Source organism: Barbus barbus (genome assembly GCF_936440315.1).
Source record: "Barbus barbus genome assembly, chromosome: 36".
Lineage (NCBI taxonomy): Eukaryota > Metazoa > Chordata > Actinopteri > Cypriniformes > Cyprinidae > Barbus > Barbus barbus.
Window position 1 is genome coordinate 25,879,561 of NC_136714.1, and position 17,759 is coordinate 25,897,319.

At 34.6% G+C, this 17,759-nt stretch overlaps 1 protein-coding gene across 1 annotated transcript in view; it reads left to right on the forward strand.

The window, feature by feature from the left end:
• Window positions 1–17,759, forward strand: part of LOC306855623 (neurogenic locus notch homolog protein 1) — a 38,156-nt gene that overhangs the window by 15,481 nt on the left and 4,916 nt on the right. The window contains exons 11-28 of the mRNA XM_079394392.1: window positions 409–642; window positions 728–838; window positions 5,635–5,973; window positions 6,922–7,035; window positions 8,351–8,470; window positions 8,552–8,704; window positions 9,552–9,780; window positions 9,923–10,124; window positions 10,416–10,569; window positions 11,700–11,884; window positions 12,163–12,295; window positions 12,392–12,649; window positions 13,375–13,487; window positions 13,594–14,165; window positions 15,046–15,459; window positions 15,560–15,708; window positions 16,621–16,828; window positions 17,671–17,752. Of these exons, the coding sequence (XP_079250518.1) occupies window positions 409–642; window positions 728–838; window positions 5,635–5,973; window positions 6,922–7,035; window positions 8,351–8,470; window positions 8,552–8,704; window positions 9,552–9,780; window positions 9,923–10,124; window positions 10,416–10,569; window positions 11,700–11,884; window positions 12,163–12,295; window positions 12,392–12,649; window positions 13,375–13,487; window positions 13,594–14,165; window positions 15,046–15,459; window positions 15,560–15,708; window positions 16,621–16,828; window positions 17,671–17,752 (3,770 nt within the window). The remainder of the gene's footprint in view (window positions 1–408; window positions 643–727; window positions 839–5,634; window positions 5,974–6,921; window positions 7,036–8,350; window positions 8,471–8,551; window positions 8,705–9,551; window positions 9,781–9,922; window positions 10,125–10,415; window positions 10,570–11,699; window positions 11,885–12,162; window positions 12,296–12,391; window positions 12,650–13,374; window positions 13,488–13,593; window positions 14,166–15,045; window positions 15,460–15,559; window positions 15,709–16,620; window positions 16,829–17,670; window positions 17,753–17,759) is intronic.

The following is a 17,759-nucleotide window of genomic DNA, read 5'->3' on the forward strand; positions in this document are numbered from 1 at the left end:
TTATTTCACTTAGTTGGCAAGGCAAAATTTTCATTTAAGTTTGATTTAAGATTTCAGTTTAGGTTTTTGATCTAGCATTTATTTTATTTTATATTATTTCATATAAAAACATATGATTTTATTGTTATTCTATTCTTTTTTCTGTTATTTTATCTTTTTTTAATCAATCTATTTTATCTTGTTTTTGTTGTATTTTATTTTTTATTTAACCTTTTTTTATTTCATCTTATTTTTAATTTTATTTATTTATTTTCCACACCAAAAACTGAACCAATAAAACTATGCAGAAATGAGACACACTCAATAAATAAATCCATATGTAAATTCCTGCTATAATGATATGAAAGGCTATGAAATGAGTGTCACTTCCAACATTCTAAATATGGCTTTTGAAATGTATTTCTGCAGGATTTGCTGGTGCTCACTGTGAGCTGGACATCAATGAGTGCGCATCGAGCCCCTGTCATTACGGCGTGTGTCGGGATGGCGAGGCCGCTTTCACCTGTGATTGTCGCCCCGGATACACGGGCCGGCTGTGTGAGACCAATATAAACGAGTGCTTGAGCCAACCCTGCCGAAACGGAGGCACCTGCCAGGACAGAGAGAACGCATACACCTGTACCTGTCCTAAAGGAACCACAGGTAACACATGCACGCTCATAAAAAAACTTGTGCAAAATATAATGGTGTTTACGATGACTTAATCATGTCATGATTGTGTCTGCAGGAATGAACTGCGAGATAAACATTGACGACTGCAAAAGTAAACCATGTGACTACGGAAAGTGCATCGACAAGATCAACGGCTACGAGTGTTTGTGTGAACCCGGATACACAGGTGAGTCAGAGCAGCATCTGTGTGTGTGTGTGTGAGAACAGGTGACCAGCGAAGTGCAGAGCTGGTGTATCAGATAACAGATATGACTTAGGACAGAGACTGCCTTTCCCAACTGGGACACACTCTCACACAGGTGTGCTTTACATTAATGCTACGGCACGAATGATCACAAGACTGACCCTTTGTATGTTGCATTTAAGGAAAAGGTACAATAAGCCCTGTTGTACTGTGAATAGGACAGCAGCAGAAGGATTTTCACAATTTAGCACAGCCTGCCTGATTGTTCTTATAACTGTAATAAACACAGAAGAACACAATTTAAAGCAAAACTTTATTTTACTTAGGGCTGATATTGCCTATTTCGTTTTCAACATAAATGTCTACTCAAATAGCGCTCAATACAAAGCAGAACAAGTAGTTTTTATATGCCTAAACACACAAGTATTTTAAGAACTTTAACTAATTTAGCTAATGCTTGCATGGAGACGGCAAGCATAAACAACATAAAACACTATTTATTTTAAAAATTTTTATGTTTTTTGTGTATATCGAGTATTTTTGTCATGCAAGTGCCTTATTTGTAACTTTTGCTATATACAGCTTTAAGGACTGATGTTGCCCATAATCCTTTGCGCTATGTAAGAAGGGGAGGACTGTTTACTTTTTCAGCCTCAATTTTACAACATTTTCTACTACAATAACACTGAATGCAAAGTTGAAACAGCCTTTTTTAACTTAAGAGTTAAGTAATAAAATGTTTTGAGCTAATTAAATTGACTAGATACTAATATTTGCATTCAAATAACATGCAGATGAAAAAAAACCCCACTATTTCTTAGCCTAGTATGTCCTGATCTTCAAGTACAGAAATTGTCATTGCAACTTTATTTTATTAAGGGCTTATATTGCCCACAATCCTTTGTGCGCATAAGAGAAGGAAAATTATTTTTGAACATCAATTTTATTCTAGTCCAGCATGCTTTTTCGCTGCATTTAAATTATTTAGCACGGCCTCAAATGCCTTTTTTGTTTGCTATATAATAAAAAATAAAAATAATATATATATATATTTTTTTTTTTATAATATTTTTTTATTTAATTTCATTTTTGATATTTAAAAAAACTGTATCTAAAATGTATATAATAGTTAAACAGTCTATGGGTGCTGCAAGTGAACAGGTGTTTTTTTGTTAGCATGACCTGAACACTTTTTGAGTGGTACTATAGGTATTGTAGTATGAGAGAGAGAAAATGCAATAAAGTCCCATTGTTGTAAGAGAATCAAACAGTTACCCATTACCCTACAGAGGAGGGATGTGTGTGTGTGTGTGTGTGTCGAGGAGGTAATTGTTGTTCGGCGGTGTGTGAAATAGGGTCTGTCCTTTTGTATCTGCAAACAGCCCTCTGTAGGGCCTGCCCTCCCCCCGGCGAGTGTGTGAGGGGTGTGTGAGTGGGTCTGAAAGACAGAGAGAAAGGACGAATGAAAGAGCACAAGAGAGTGGAGGAAATCCTTTGTGCATTCGGAGCAGGGCTGGAGATTTGGGATGGGGCCCACACACAAACACACACACACAAAGGCAGACAAAGAACAAGAGGTCAACACACATCTGAGTCCCAAGGAACATTCCTTTACTGTGCATTTTCACTTATTGACAGTTATACGTTTCAAACTTCGGGTTAGATCACTGTAAGACTTTGGAAAGCATCATATATGACAATTACAGATGGTCAGTGAGGAAAATGATTGACAGGCTGAATCAAATATATGGATATAAATATATTGAGTTGTTTAACCTCCTTTACTGTCTTAAATAGGTCAAAATTGGTCATATTGTTCAAGTTTCCTCAATTCATTGATCTGTCTTTTCCGTGTGTGTGTGTGTGTGTATATATATATATATATATATATATATATAATATTATTATATAACTTTTAAAATGTAAGAAATTTAAGTAAAAAATAAAAGTTATTAAAATGTAAAAATGAAAACACTTAAAAATGATTATACTTTGTTATATATTATTATAATTATATAATATATATATATACACACACTCACCGGCCACTTTATTAGGTACACCTGTTCAATTGCTTGGTAACACAAATAGCTAATCAGCCAATCACATGGCAGCAACTCAATGCATTTAGGCATCTAGATGTGGTGAAGACGACTTGCTGAAGTTCAAACCGAGCATCAGAATGGGGAAGAAAGGGGATTTAAGTGACTTTGAACGTGGACTGGTTGTTGGTGCCAGACGGGCTGGTCTGAGTATTTCAAAAACTGCTAATCTACTGGGATTTTCACACACAACCATCTCTAGGGTTTACAGAGAATGGTCCGAAAAAGAGAAAATATCCAGTGAGCGGCAATTGTGTGGACGAAAATGCCTTGCTGATGTCAGAGGAGAATGGGCAGACTGGTTAGAGATGATAGAAAGGCAACAGTAACTCAAATAACCACTCGATACAACCAAGGTATGCAGAATACCATCTCTGAACACGTCGAACCCTGAAGCAGATGGGCTACAGCAGCAGAAGACCACACCGGGTGCCGCTCCTGTCAGCTAAGAACAGGAAACAGAGGCTACAATTCGCACAGGCTCACCAAAATAGGACAATAAAAGATTGGAAAAATGTTGCCTGGTCTGATGAGTCTCGATTTCTGCTGCAGCATTCAGATGGTAGAGTCAGAATTTGGCATAAAGAACATGAAAGCATGGATCCATCCTGCCTTGTCTCAACGGTTCAGGCTGGTGGTGGTGGTGTAATGGTGTGGGGGATATTTTCTTGGCACACTTTGGGCCCCTTAGTACCAATTGAGCATCGTTTAAACGCCACTGCCTACCTGATTATTGTTGCTGTCCATGTCCATCCCTTTATGACTACAGTGTACCCATCTTCTGATGGCTACTTCCAGCAGGATAATGCACCATGTCACAAAGCTCAAATCATCTCAGACTGGTTTCTTGAACATGACAATGAGTTCAATTTACTCAAATGGCCTCCACAGTGACCAGATCTCAATCCAATAGAGCACCTTTAGGATGTGGTGGAACGGGAGATTTGCATCATGGATGTGCAGCCGACAAATCTGCATCAACTGTGTGATGCTATCATGTCAATATGGACCAAAATCTCTGAGGAATGTTTCCAACACCTTGTTGAATCTATGCCATGAAGAATTAAGGCAGTTCTGAAGGCAAAAGGGGGTCCAACCCAGTACTAGCAAGGTGTACCTAATATAAATATATATATATTAGTGGTGTCAAAATTAGCGCGTTAACGCAGGCGATTAATTTTTTCAGACGCGCGCTCTAACGTCGCCTCCGTACCAGGCGCGAGTCAAACGAGTGCGGAAAAGATACTGCAAAAAGAGCGCTCTTCAAACACATGCACAAAGGTGCCGGCTCGCGCTGTAGCCTGTATCATTTCATATCAAACAGCGAAAGAAACTACGTGCATGCAATGTCTTAGTTATGCCGTCAGTTAAGGCATGAAGTTACCAAAAAGGCGATTAAAACTTCCTTAAAACTGTGTGCATGTATGCAATATGTTATATGCTTCACATTTAAGGACATGTCTCTGAAATGGCTTTAAAAACTGTCCTGAGGCACCCCAGCACTATCTCCCTCATCTAACACACCTGATTCAACTCGTCCGCTCATTAGTAGAGACTTTAGACCTGAAGTGGGTCAGAAAAGGTAAAGAGAGTTAAATAATAAGATGCATGTCAGATCCGCGTCACGTTCAGCAGCAGCAGCTTTTAAAGCAATAGCAGGCAAATAAGCTAATAACCAGCCGCTGTGATGTCTGTTCATCAAGAATAAAAGAAAAAAGAGGAATTCAATAACTTTTATGGCTTTAAGGGGTTCATCTATATTGGATTTAGTGTTTGGTAACTTCCTTTTATGTATATTTCTGCTGAAGGGCACATGTAGTTAAATATGTCATTTATTATAATGGGTCCGTGTGAAGGTTGTTTTAAGTTCACTTAAATTAGAAGTTAAGTCTAATAAATGTTAAAATTGATAGCTCTCAATTATACTGTAATGCTGAATGGCTACAGTCAATGGTTAAATATTCAGGGGGAAAAAATATTTTATAGAGGCATCAGTAGTATTGATATCAGTGATACTGGCCTTCAGTCATAAAAAGAAATATAAAATATATACTGTCTTTGTTGTTTGTACATTGTACATTTAAAAACGTTATTGTTAGGTGGGATTAATCGCAATATATATATTATACATTATGTTATATTTACTTTTTTTTTAAATGTATTATTCCAAATGGTATTATTGCCATTTATTTGAAATAATACATTCTTTTAAACTTTCTTTTCATTAAAAAATCCAAATCAAAATTTAATGTATCACTGTTTCTACAAAAATAATAAGCAGCACAACTATTTTCAACACTGATAATAATAAATGTTTCATGAGCAGCAAATCAGGATATTAAACTGATTTCTGAAGGATCATGTGACACTGAAGACGAGTAATGATGCTGAAAATTCAGCTTTGATCACAGAAATAAATTATATTTGAAAATATATTCACATAATAAACAGTTATTTTAAATTCTAATAATATTTGACAATATTACTGTTTTACTGTATTTTTTATCAAATAAATGCAGCCTTGGTGAGCATTAAACACTTTTAAAGCATCTTTTAGAATCAAATCAAGTTCATCCTATAATATTTTCCACTGATTATTCAGTTGCACACAGAAATATGTTGCATTTCTCACTGGTCTTTTCCACACATTTTTCCACGTATTGTATTTCCTCACAGGCTCGATGTGTAACATCAACATTGACGACTGTGCGTTAAACCCGTGTCACAACGGCGGCACCTGTATCGACGGTGTCAACAGCTTCACCTGCCTCTGTCCGGAGGGTTTCCGTGACGCCACCTGCCTCTCCAAACACAACGAGTGCTCCAGCAACCCCTGTATCCACGGCAACTGCCTGGACCAGATCAACAGCTACAGATGCATGTGTGAGGCCGGCTGGACGGGACGCAACTGCGACATCAACATCAACGAGTGTCTGTCCAACCCGTGCGTGAACGGAGGCACCTGTAAGGACATGACCAGTGGCTACGTTTGCACATGCAGAGCTGGCTTCAGCGGTAAGATGCTGCGTCCCAATTCTTTCTAAATAGTGCGGAAGATTAGTCCTAATGGCTTTTCATAGTATGCATGCTTTCTGGTCCACAATCCTTTGCAGTACATAAAGAGGAGGAGTTTGTGATGGTTCACATTCAACCATCTTAAATTGTATGAATTTTTCTAATAGTAATGCATTAAATGCAAACTCGAAACAGCTGTTTTATGAATTTGAACTTAAAAAGTTAAGCAATACATTTTTTAAAGATGATTAATATAGATACGCATGCAAACAGCGACAGGCTATATGACATTTTATGCATTTCTTTTTAATGCTAGTATAATGTTAATGTTAGTATTTTTTAACTTTACTCAAAATAAAGTCAAAATAAAGGAATAAATATATAATATAATAATATATAATATATTAAAAAGGTAAAAAATAATAAAAAAATAACAAATTACAATAAAGTAATATACTTTATTATTGAATAAAATAAGTCTTATTTTTTTGAAAAAGTATTTTTGCTGCTGTATATGTATATATTTTGCATATAAAGTGATTTGACTTTGATAAATAGTACGACAGTTTTGCCAGGGTTAACTAATTTTCCTGGTGGACTTGTAACCTGAAGGTCGTGGGTTCGAGTCTGACGACTGATTAGGATTACAGCTAAACTCTGCAGGAAAGTGGATCTCGTGGGCCAGATTTGAGGATCCCTGGGCTAAAATATTCTAAAATAAAATATATTACAGCAATATTTTTTTCAATGCATTATTAAAATAAAATAATTCTTACTGTAAGACTATGTAACATAAACCTAAATTATAGTAATTGTAAGCTAATTATATTGTGCAACAGAGTAAACATAGTATGTCACAATGCTGTGGTACTGCAAAAGCATGCATTTCCCCTTTTGTTTATTTCTGCATTTTGTGTGATCTGATGGTATGTGTTTATTTGCATTTAGGTCCCAACTGCCAGACAAATATTAATGAGTGTGCGTCCAACCCCTGCCTAAACCAGGGCACCTGCATCGACGACGTGGCCGGATTCAAGTGCAACTGCATGCTGCCTTACACAGGTACAAACACACACGTAACAGCTATTGTACAGCTGGTTCTTGTTTTGAAATGGCAGGTTTGGCAGAGGTGTGTGTAAGAATGTCAGTGGACGTGAAATAACAGTACTGTGTCGAGAGTGGCTACTCAAATAGGTCCATTTCCTGTTTGGCTCTTCTTGTTTCCTGTTGAGGCAAAGAATTGACAATAGAAGGAAACGCCAAGTGACTTCCTGCTTCATCTGGTCACCATGGAAACAGATAAGGAAGTGCCTGCAGGAACCGAGCTGGAAAAACGAGGCAATAGAAGAGCGAGAGAAATAAAGAAAGATTTGACAGGCTTTTTGCTTATTTTCTGCATTGATTTTGAGGAAAAACCTGCAGAATTCTGCGTGGATTTAAACATGGTCAAAATAGCAGAAAACATATTCAAATTAGCCGAAATATTTAATAAACACTCAGGGGATGTACAGTATGCTTATGTAGTGTTTTCCTCCCTGTATCAGTGTTATTTTAGTATCATGCATATACTATTATAGTTAATTTTTGTTCAGTTTATTTATTTAAAAAAATGATTTTAGTATCTTTTGAATTTTACTTTTATATTTGTATATTTATATATTTTAGTTATATTTTCAGTTTTTCATTATTTTTATATTTAATTTTATTTTTAAAGTTTTAACAATTTTGTCGTGTATTGTTTTAAACATTTAATAATTTAAAAAAGTTATTTTAATATAATTTGAATTTAAATAGTACAAATAAAATTCAAATTATATTAAAATAACTTTTTAATTATAAAATATAATTACTATAATTGAATATAATTGCTATAAGCATAAAATGAATAAAAACCATAAAAATAAAAACGAATTCAATTATTAAATGCTATTTAATTCTAAAATAACATTAACAAACAAATAAAAAAATAATTAAAATGATAACACAAAGTTGTTTGTGGTTTTTATTCATTTTATGCTTATAGCAATTATATTCAATTATAGTAATTATATTTTATAATTAAAAAGTTATTTTAATATAATTTTTTGTGCATATTCATTTTATGCTTATAGCAATTATATTCAATTATAGTAATTATATTTTATAATTTTGTGTTTGTTTTATAAACGTTATTTAATTTCACTGTAATAAGTAATACATTTAATAATTATTTAGTAATAAAATAAGTTTTTTATTTTATTTTATGAATGTTTATTTTTATTTCAAGCTACAAAAATGTTTTTTAGTTGGATTTAGGTTTTGTTAACGATAATAATCCTGGCCTACTGTATATGTAACTTTTGCATCAGTTTTGACACGTTCTCAATGTGTGTTTCAGGCGAGGTGTGTGAGAGCGTTTTGGCTCCTTGTGCTCTGCGTCCTTGTAAGAACGGAGGTGTTTGTCGCGAGTCTGAGGATTTTCAGAGCTTCTCTTGCGCTTGTCCTGCTGGATGGCAAGGTAAGAGTGTGTTTGAGTTTGTGCTTTTTATGTTCTCTACATGTCGCGATCTTCATCATAACCGCTGTCGTCTCACTACAGGTCAGACGTGTGAGGTGGATATTAACGAGTGTGTGTGGAATCCTTGCACTAACGGAGGAGTGTGTGAGAACCAGCGTGGAGGATTTAAGTGCCGCTGCAACCCCGGATTCAGCGGAGATCTGTGTCAGAACGACATTGACGACTGCGCGCCAAGTAAGACACGCAGAACACACACAAACCTAGACAGCATTTCTGGGCATCATAGAACATTAGATGGTGCTCGTTATCCCTATAATGCTGTCTAATTTGAAAATGTTATAGTCACCCTGTGATGTTTTATGCTGTCTTCTGTAATTAGTTTTTCTCAGTTTAATGTGCTTTATTGTACATTTGTATTACTAAAGCAGTACAAATGAAGCAAAATAACGAGCGCAAATGGTAAAATAAAATAAGGTAAAAAAGGTCAATCAAATTAAATAAAAAAATAAAACAGAAAATTCAATAAAATGTTGCTTTTAATTTTAAATAATATTGTTAATTATAATTAATGTGTTTTATGGTGCATTTGTTACTAAAGTAGTGCAAATAAAGCAAAATAAGTGCAAATGACAAAATAAAATTATAATAATTTATAGAAAATTAAATGAAAAAATGAAAGAATAAATGAATGAAAAAACTTAAAATTAAATCGTTATTTAAAAATGTAGTATTTAATGTGCTTTATTTGCACTGTTTTAATAATACAAATGTGCAAAAAGCAAAATAACAAGTGCAAATGGAAAAATACAATTATTGTAAAAATTAGATTAAAAATGTAAAATTAATGTAAATGCTTTCTGGATGGACCTAGTAATACTAAAGTACAATAAAGCAAAATAAAAATTAAATTAAATGAATTTAAATAAATAAACATAAAAAAAAGATAATTAAATAATGTAGTTTAATTTTTTAAATAAAGTATGTAACAAATATTTAACAAAGAAAAGATTGTGGCCACAAACAAGATTTGTTAGTAGTAAAGACTGAATATGGCAATGATGGTAATTCTTCTGTCTCTCAGATCCGTGCAGTAACGGCGGTGTGTGTCAGGACCGTGTGAACGGCTTTGTGTGTGTGTGTTTGGCTGGTTTCCGTGGTGAGCGCTGTGCAGAGGACATAGACGAGTGTGTGAGCGCCCCCTGCCGAAACGGAGGTAACTGCACTGACTGCGTCAACAGCCACACCTGCAGCTGTCCTGTAGGATTCAGCGGCATCAACTGTGAGGTCAACACACCAGACTGCACTGAGAGGTATGCACATGCCACGTTTTCAAATGCATTTTAAATTTGTTATTTTTACTTGCATTTAAAATTAAAAAATGCATTTTAAAATTTAAATGCTTTGATTTCTTTTTCGCTTGCAATCTCAATCTGTGTTATTTCTCCTCTCCAGCTCTTGTTTTAATGGTGGAACCTGTGTGGACGGTATAAACTCTTTCTCATGCGTGTGTTTGCCGGGATTCACCGGGAATTACTGCCAGCATGACGTTAACGAGTGTGACTCGCGGCCGTGTCAAAACGGAGGCACCTGTCAGGATGGATATGGCACCTATAAATGCACCTGCTCACACGGATACACCGGACTCAACTGCCAGGTACACAAACATGCGCTATTTTTGCTCTCTAAACAACATAAATCTGTAAACGAGTCTACAGGAATATATATGAATTTATATATTTATAGAAATATATTTCAATAGTTTCTATAGTTATATTGATATTTTTATATTTTATTTATTTTTACTTATTTTATATATATATATATATAAAGTGGTGTATATTTTTATTTTTTTATTTTATAAACAATATATTTTATTTTGTTATTTTTTTTCATGATATAGATATATTTGGTGTATGTTTTATTTCCTGATGTTTGTATGTTTCAGAGTCTGGTACGCTGGTGTGACTCTTCCCCCTGTAAGAACGGTGGCTCTTGTTGGCAGCAGGGGGCGTCTTTCACCTGCCAGTGTGCCAGCGGCTGGACGGGCATCTACTGTGACGTCCCCAGTGTCAGCTGTGAGGTCGCTGCCAAGCAGCAAGGTAACAATCACTACTAAATAGACTAGTACTTTTCTAACAAACCATGGGGCAGTCGTGGCCTTATGGATAGAGAGTTGGACTTGTAACCTGAAGGTCGTGGGTTCGAGTCTCCGGTCCGGCAGGTCTCAGGTCCCAACTGCTCCCCGGGCGCCGCAGCATTGGCTGCCCACTGCTCCGGGTGTATGTTCACTACTGTGTGTACACAGGGTTGTACACACAATACAACCCAGATGGGTTAAATGCAGAGCACAAATTCCGAGTATGGGTCACCATATTTCACCACACACCACTTCCCTTTCCCTATATCTTACTAGGCCCAAAATATTTTGCATGAAGAAACTGCAGGAGGTTGATGGAAAACTAATAATGTCAAATTAAAATGGTTAAATAATTGTAAAATAAAAGCAATTAATACGCATAAATGAACAAATAAATAAACATAAGAAGTTTTTATTTGTAAATTTAAATAATGTAATATAATGGAAATTAATGGAAAACAATATTTTATTTGTTTACCTGCATGTCATCTGACCATTAACCAACTGTATTATTAAATTTAAGTTTTAAAATATAATACATTTTATTTACCAAATTTAAATATATTATCAAAACTATTAAATCTTTTTTTTTTTTTTTTTTTTTGCAATATTTGTAATTTCTGACCATGAATAAATGAATAAAAAAAAATTACATAAATGGAAATAAAAATATTAATTTAAAACAAAATATATAACTGTAAACAACTAAATGTAAAACCAACATCAGAAAACTGTGGACATGCGAATGTGTTAAATTACTGAAATATTAATTTTAAATTTGAGGGATTCTTCAATCAAAATATTTAAAGTCATAGGGGTTCAGTGACAGCAAGGTTTGAATTGGATTAAGTTTTAGATGACAGATAAAAAAAAACGTTTTAAAGATTAGTATTAATTTATTTAATACATTTTAAATCATTACACTTTTGGTGAGATATATATCAATTTTGGCAATATTTATCATTTCTGTTAAAGTCTATATTTCTCCTGCGCAAAGGAGCTATAAATTACTACTGGAAATGTCTTTTCAAAATGTTTGCCACATTAAAATGTCATATTAAAAGTTGATGTATAATCTGCACTTTTTCTCAGGAGTGTCTGTGGCGGTTCTGTGCCGTAACGTGGGTCAGTGTGTTGATGTGGGTAACACACACCTGTGCAGATGTCAGGCCGGATACACGGGCAGCTACTGTCAGGAGCAGGTGGACGAGTGCATGCCGAACCCCTGCCAGAACGGAGCCACCTGCACTGATTACCTGGGAGGATACAGCTGTGAGGTATGAACACACACACACACACACCTGTACATTATCAGTGTTGAGCAGATTATTTACAAATAGTCCATTACTGATTCCATGACAAAAATGACACGTTTTAGGTAATATAATCGGATTACTTGTGACCTAACTCAGTTATCACATTGATAATATAATTAAAATGTAATATAATCTAACATAGAGTACTTAATTTTTGAATCTGATTACATAATCCAGATTACATGCAATCAGTTACTATCCAGCACTGCACATCATCAGTGTCTGTTTCTCTCCTTCAGTGTGTTCCTGGATATCACGGAGTCAACTGCAGCAAAGAGATAAACGAGTGTCTGTCTCAACCCTGTCAGAACGGAGGAACCTGCATCGACCTCATCAACACATACAAATGCTCCTGTCCGCGGGGAACGCAAGGTACGGACACATTCACACGCTCACAAATGCTGGATTCATCGCTTCATACTTCAGTAGGTGAATTGTATCAATTGTTTTCTCTGGCTGTGTTTGCAGGTGTTCACTGTGAGATTGACGTCGATGACTGTTCCCCGGCCGTGGATCCGTTAACCGGCGAGCCACGCTGTTTTAACGGCGGCCACTGTGTTGACCGCGTGGGAGGTTACGGCTGCATGTGTCTGGCTGGGTTTGTTGGTGAGCGCTGCGAGGGTGATGTCAACGAGTGCCTGTCTGACCCCTGTGACCCCAACGGATCCTACAACTGCGTACAGCTTATCAACGACTTCCACTGCGAATGCCGTACAGGATACACCGGTACAAACACACATCTGACAGTGCATGAATGAGCACAAATGATCACATTTGCAGTGAAAATAAATGTTGAATATAACCAATACGATTGCAGTGAACACTAGATAATTTAGTGTTAGTGAATTTGAAAAAAATAATTTTTAATGCTAAGGCTATATTTTGCTTAAAAATGAACTTTTAAGGATAATTTACCTTTTTTCAGGCTTATTTCCCTTGCAAATTCTTATTACTTTAATGCAGACAATACATTTCTTATTTTTGTAAAACTGTATTTATTGATTTATTGACTGATTGATTTAGTCTGAAGTATGCTTCCTATGATACATTATAACTATATAACAATTATATTTCACTATATAACAATTCATTATGTATTTATACTTCACAGGTATAATTTAAAATGTAAACATTTTTATTTAATTATTTGATTAATTGATTATATCTGAGAAACATATTTCTAAGTATACTTCCAATATAATTTTCAATTTAAATACATTTGATTTATCTTATTAGCAAAAATTAACAAAAACAGATTTTTGTGAAGTTTTGTGATTCAGATATAATTTACAATTTAAACGTTTCCTTAATTTCTTGACTTGTTTATAAATTTAGTACAAAGTATATGAAGTATACAGTACTTGATGGATGTCATTTATAATTTAAAAAATCTGTTTGTTTGTTTGTTTTATTGTGAAAATTTTGTTTAAATGTTTTTTATATATTTATAGGCAAGCGCTGTGAAACTGTGTTCAACGGTTGCAAGGACACACCATGCAGAAATGGAGGAACGTGTGCTGTAGCGAGCAACACCAAACACGGATACATCTGCAAGTGTCAGCCGGTGAGTAAAAACACATCTTTACAGCTGATGCTATGATTTGAACATCACATAAACTCATGGATCAGATCCCTTTAAATGCATTTGCTAACCTTTGGCTCTCTCTCAGGGTTACTCTGGCTCCTCCTGCGAATATGACGCCCAGTCCTGCGGCTCCCTCCGCTGTCGTAACGGCGCTACCTGCGTCTCGGGACACCTGAGTCCCCGCTGTCTCTGCCCGCCAGGCTTCAGCGGACACGAGTGCCAAACACGCATGGACTCGCCCTGCCTCAACAACCCCTGCTACAACGGCGGCACCTGCCAACCCATCAATGACGCTCCGTTCTTCCGCTGCTCCTGTCCAGCCAACTTCAACGGACTCCTCTGCCACATCCTTGACTACTCCTTCAAAGGAGGACAGGGCCGAGACATCGCCCCGCCGCCGGGGGTGGAGATCCGATGTGAAATCGCTCAGTGCGAAGGCAGGGGTGGAAACGCCATCTGCGATACCCAGTGTAACAATCACGAGTGCGGATGGGACGGAGGCGACTGCTCTCTGAATTTCGACGACCCGTGGCAGAACTGTAGCACTGCCTTGCAGTGCTGGAGGTACTTCAACGATGGCAAATGCGATGAGCAGTGCGCCAACTCTGGCTGCCTGTATGACGGATTCGACTGCCAAAGACTGGAGGGGCAATGCAAGTGAGTGAAATGTATTTATTTTTCATTCAATTTAATTACTTAATTTTATATTTTTATTTATCTGTATTCTTTATTTGTGTTACTGTTTTATTTTTTTATAAAAAAAAAATATTTTTTTTTTATTAACTTGTTTTAGTTTTGCTTATATATATATATAAGCAAAACTAAAACAAGTTAATAAAAAAAAATTATTTTTTTTTTATAAAAAAATAAAACAGTAACACAAATAAAGAATACAGATAAATAAAAATATAAAATTAAGTAATTAAATATATATATATATATATATATATATATATATATATATACACTTTATCACTAAGGATTTTAATTTTCGTTTAATTTTTACAATCTTTTAATAAATTTGGAAAATAATTTAAAAATATATAAAGAAAAATCCGGGGACAAAATCATAATAATGAAATGAAACATCAAGGCTGTCACAAGTTTTATTTTAGTATTATTTATGTACTACTATATTATTTATTAGTATATTTTTCAATTTTCACTATAATTTCAGTTTGTTTTAGTCATCTTGTTATGCACACTTGTCAATTTTATTTTATTTTATTTATTGTGTTTAGATTTTCAATAAGGTTATATTTATTTTCATTCCAGTTTTGATTTTGGTAATTTTATGGTTTGGTTTTATTTTGTTATTCATTTTTTTATTTTATAATTAAGGACTAGTTTTAATTAAAATTTTGCAGCTTTTTATTACCTTTAGAAAATGCATCCTAATGGAAAAATCCAAGTGAATATTGTTAATAACAATAATATTTACATATAATAAAATTGTTCTAAAATTACAAATAGAGAAACCAGTGGAAAATTGGCCAATAATTTAGTTTTTAACCTCTCCTTCAATCTCTCTCTTCAGTCCGCTGTACGATCAGTACTGTAGGGATCACTATGCAGACGGTCACTGCGATCAGGGCTGTAATAACGCCGAGTGCGAATGGGACGGTCTGGACTGCGCCGATGATGTTCCTCAGAAACTGGCCGTGGGGAGTCTGGTTCTAGTGGTCCACATCTCACCGGACGAGCTTCGCAACCGCTCCTCGTCTTTCCTCCGCGAGCTGAGCGGACTGCTGCATACTAATGTGGTGTTCCGCCGCGACATTAACGGAGAGCTGCTCATTTTCCCGTACTACGGAAACGAGCATGAGCTGAGCAAGCACAAGCGCTCTGATTGGACGGACCCGGCCCAGCTGCTGCAGCGCGCCAGGAGGAGCCTGACAGCCTTCATGAAGCCCCGCCTACGACGAGAACTCGATCAGATGGAGATCAAAGGGTGAGTGAAGGCAAACCACTGTTAAATCTGAATATTTATTTGCAAGTAATCATATAATGGTGCTTTATATTTGTGATATTTACATGTTTATGTGTTACAGGTCTATCGTCTATCTAGAGATTGACAACCGTCAGTGTTACCAGCAGTCTGACGAGTGTTTCCAGAGCGCGACGGATGTGGCGGCTTTCCTCGGAGCGCTGGCCTCTAGCGGGAATCTCAATGTTCCTTACATCATCGAGGCCGTCACAAGTGAGTGCCACATTTATGCCAAAATCACTGTTTGTATTTTAGTTTTTTTTTTATGTACTATTATGGTACTTATTAATATTTTAAATTAGATTATAATAAAAAAAAAAATACATTTTAGTTCAAGATTTAGTCATTTTGTTATGCACTTATTTTGTTAGTGGTTTTTAAACATTTATATTTAGGAATAAATAATTTTTATTTCAGTTTTTATTTTCAGTTTTAATATTTTTGTTTCAAATTTTCTAAATTTAGTTTTTCATTTAATATTTATATTTTTTATTTTATTTCAGCTAAAACTTTTGTAATTTTAGTACTTACTTTATTCCAGTTGCCCAGCAACATTTGTTTTTTTGTATTTTTTGTATTATTATTTTTTTTAATCTAATATTCATTTTATTTTAGCTTTAATTTTCAGTTTTCGTTTTAATTTTTGTTTTTATCATTTGGTAATGTGCTTTTGTTCTTTTTATTAGTTTTTATATATTGTACAGTATATGGCTTTAAATTATTTTTCTTTTAGTAATTTTAGTACTTTTTAAACTCATTTTATTTCCGTAAGTTGCCAAGCAACATTTCTAATTGTCATTTAAGTTCTTCATTTAATATTCATAATTTAGCTTTAGCTTTAATTTTCAGTTTTAATTTTTGTAACTTTATGCTCTTTTGATTAGTTTTTTAATTATGTATAGCTTCAAATTATTTCAGTTTTAGTTTCTCATTTTTGTACTTAAACTAAACAAATTTTATTTCTGTTAGTTGCCAAGCAGCATTTCTCATTTTTGAATGTTTTTCATCTAATATTTATATTGTGTTGTATTTCTGCTTTATTTTAATTAACAAAAATGATTTATACATTTAGATTTGGTTAACTATAACACACACTCCTGCATTATTAACTGTGTCTGTGCGCAGGTGAGGACCCCCCTCCAACAGGAGAGATGTACCCCATGTTCCTGGTGCTGCTGGCTCTGGCGGTTCTGGCGCTGGCGGCTGTGGGCGTCGTGGTCTCCAGGAAGCGGAAGAGGGAACATGGGCAGCTTTGGTTCCCCGAGGGATTTAAAGTCACAGAACCCAAAAAGAAACGAAGGGAACCGGTTGGAGAGGATTCTGTCGGACTCAAGTGAGTGTGTGATTTAAAGAGACAGTGTCATATATAAATATTAGATTTAAAAAAACTTAAATGAAAATTTAAAAATGTTGCCTTGGCAACTAAATGAAATAAGTTTAAGTACTAAAATTACTATTAATTTTTTTTTAATTTAAGCTAAATTAAAATATTTTAAGAAAATAAAAACTTGACAAAAGCACATTACAAAATTACTAAATTAAAATGAAAACTGAAAATACAAAAATAAAAGCTACTTCAAAATTTTAATAAATAATATAAAAGTATATAAATAATACTACAATAATGCCACACATAATTCATAAAACAAATTGTGTTATATAATAAAAAGATCATGTGAAAGATAATGTAATATAAAATCCTCTAATATAATGTAATACATCTGTTCGCTAATGAATGTCTTTCACCTAAGTGTGAGTTTTATAATGCAATTTAGTAATATATTAAATGTATAAAAATTTATAACAAATGGATCAAGTGATATTTTTGTAGAATTGTATATTTTGCACCTTAACTTATGTGCAGTGTTATTTTTGTAATATTTACAGCATATAATATTATTTTCAATTGACTTAATTTTTATATTTTCTTTAATTTTTTTTTTATGTTTTGGTACATTTCCTTTGTGCTTTTTTTCTTTCTTTCTCCTTTTTTTGTTATCGAAATATCTGCTAATGAATGTATTTTATATTAGTGTAAGTAACATATTTAATAACATATAAAAATGCATTTTTGTTCCTAAGGTTCACAATAACAGACATCATGTAGTTGCACGTAACTGTTTTCCACTTTTATCACTCACATTAATAATAACATTCCACTTCCCATCCCATCAGGCCTCTGAGAAACTCAGACAGCTCTCTGATGGATGAACAACTGAGTGAATGGGCAGAAGACGACACAGCTAAACGATTCCGGGTGAGTG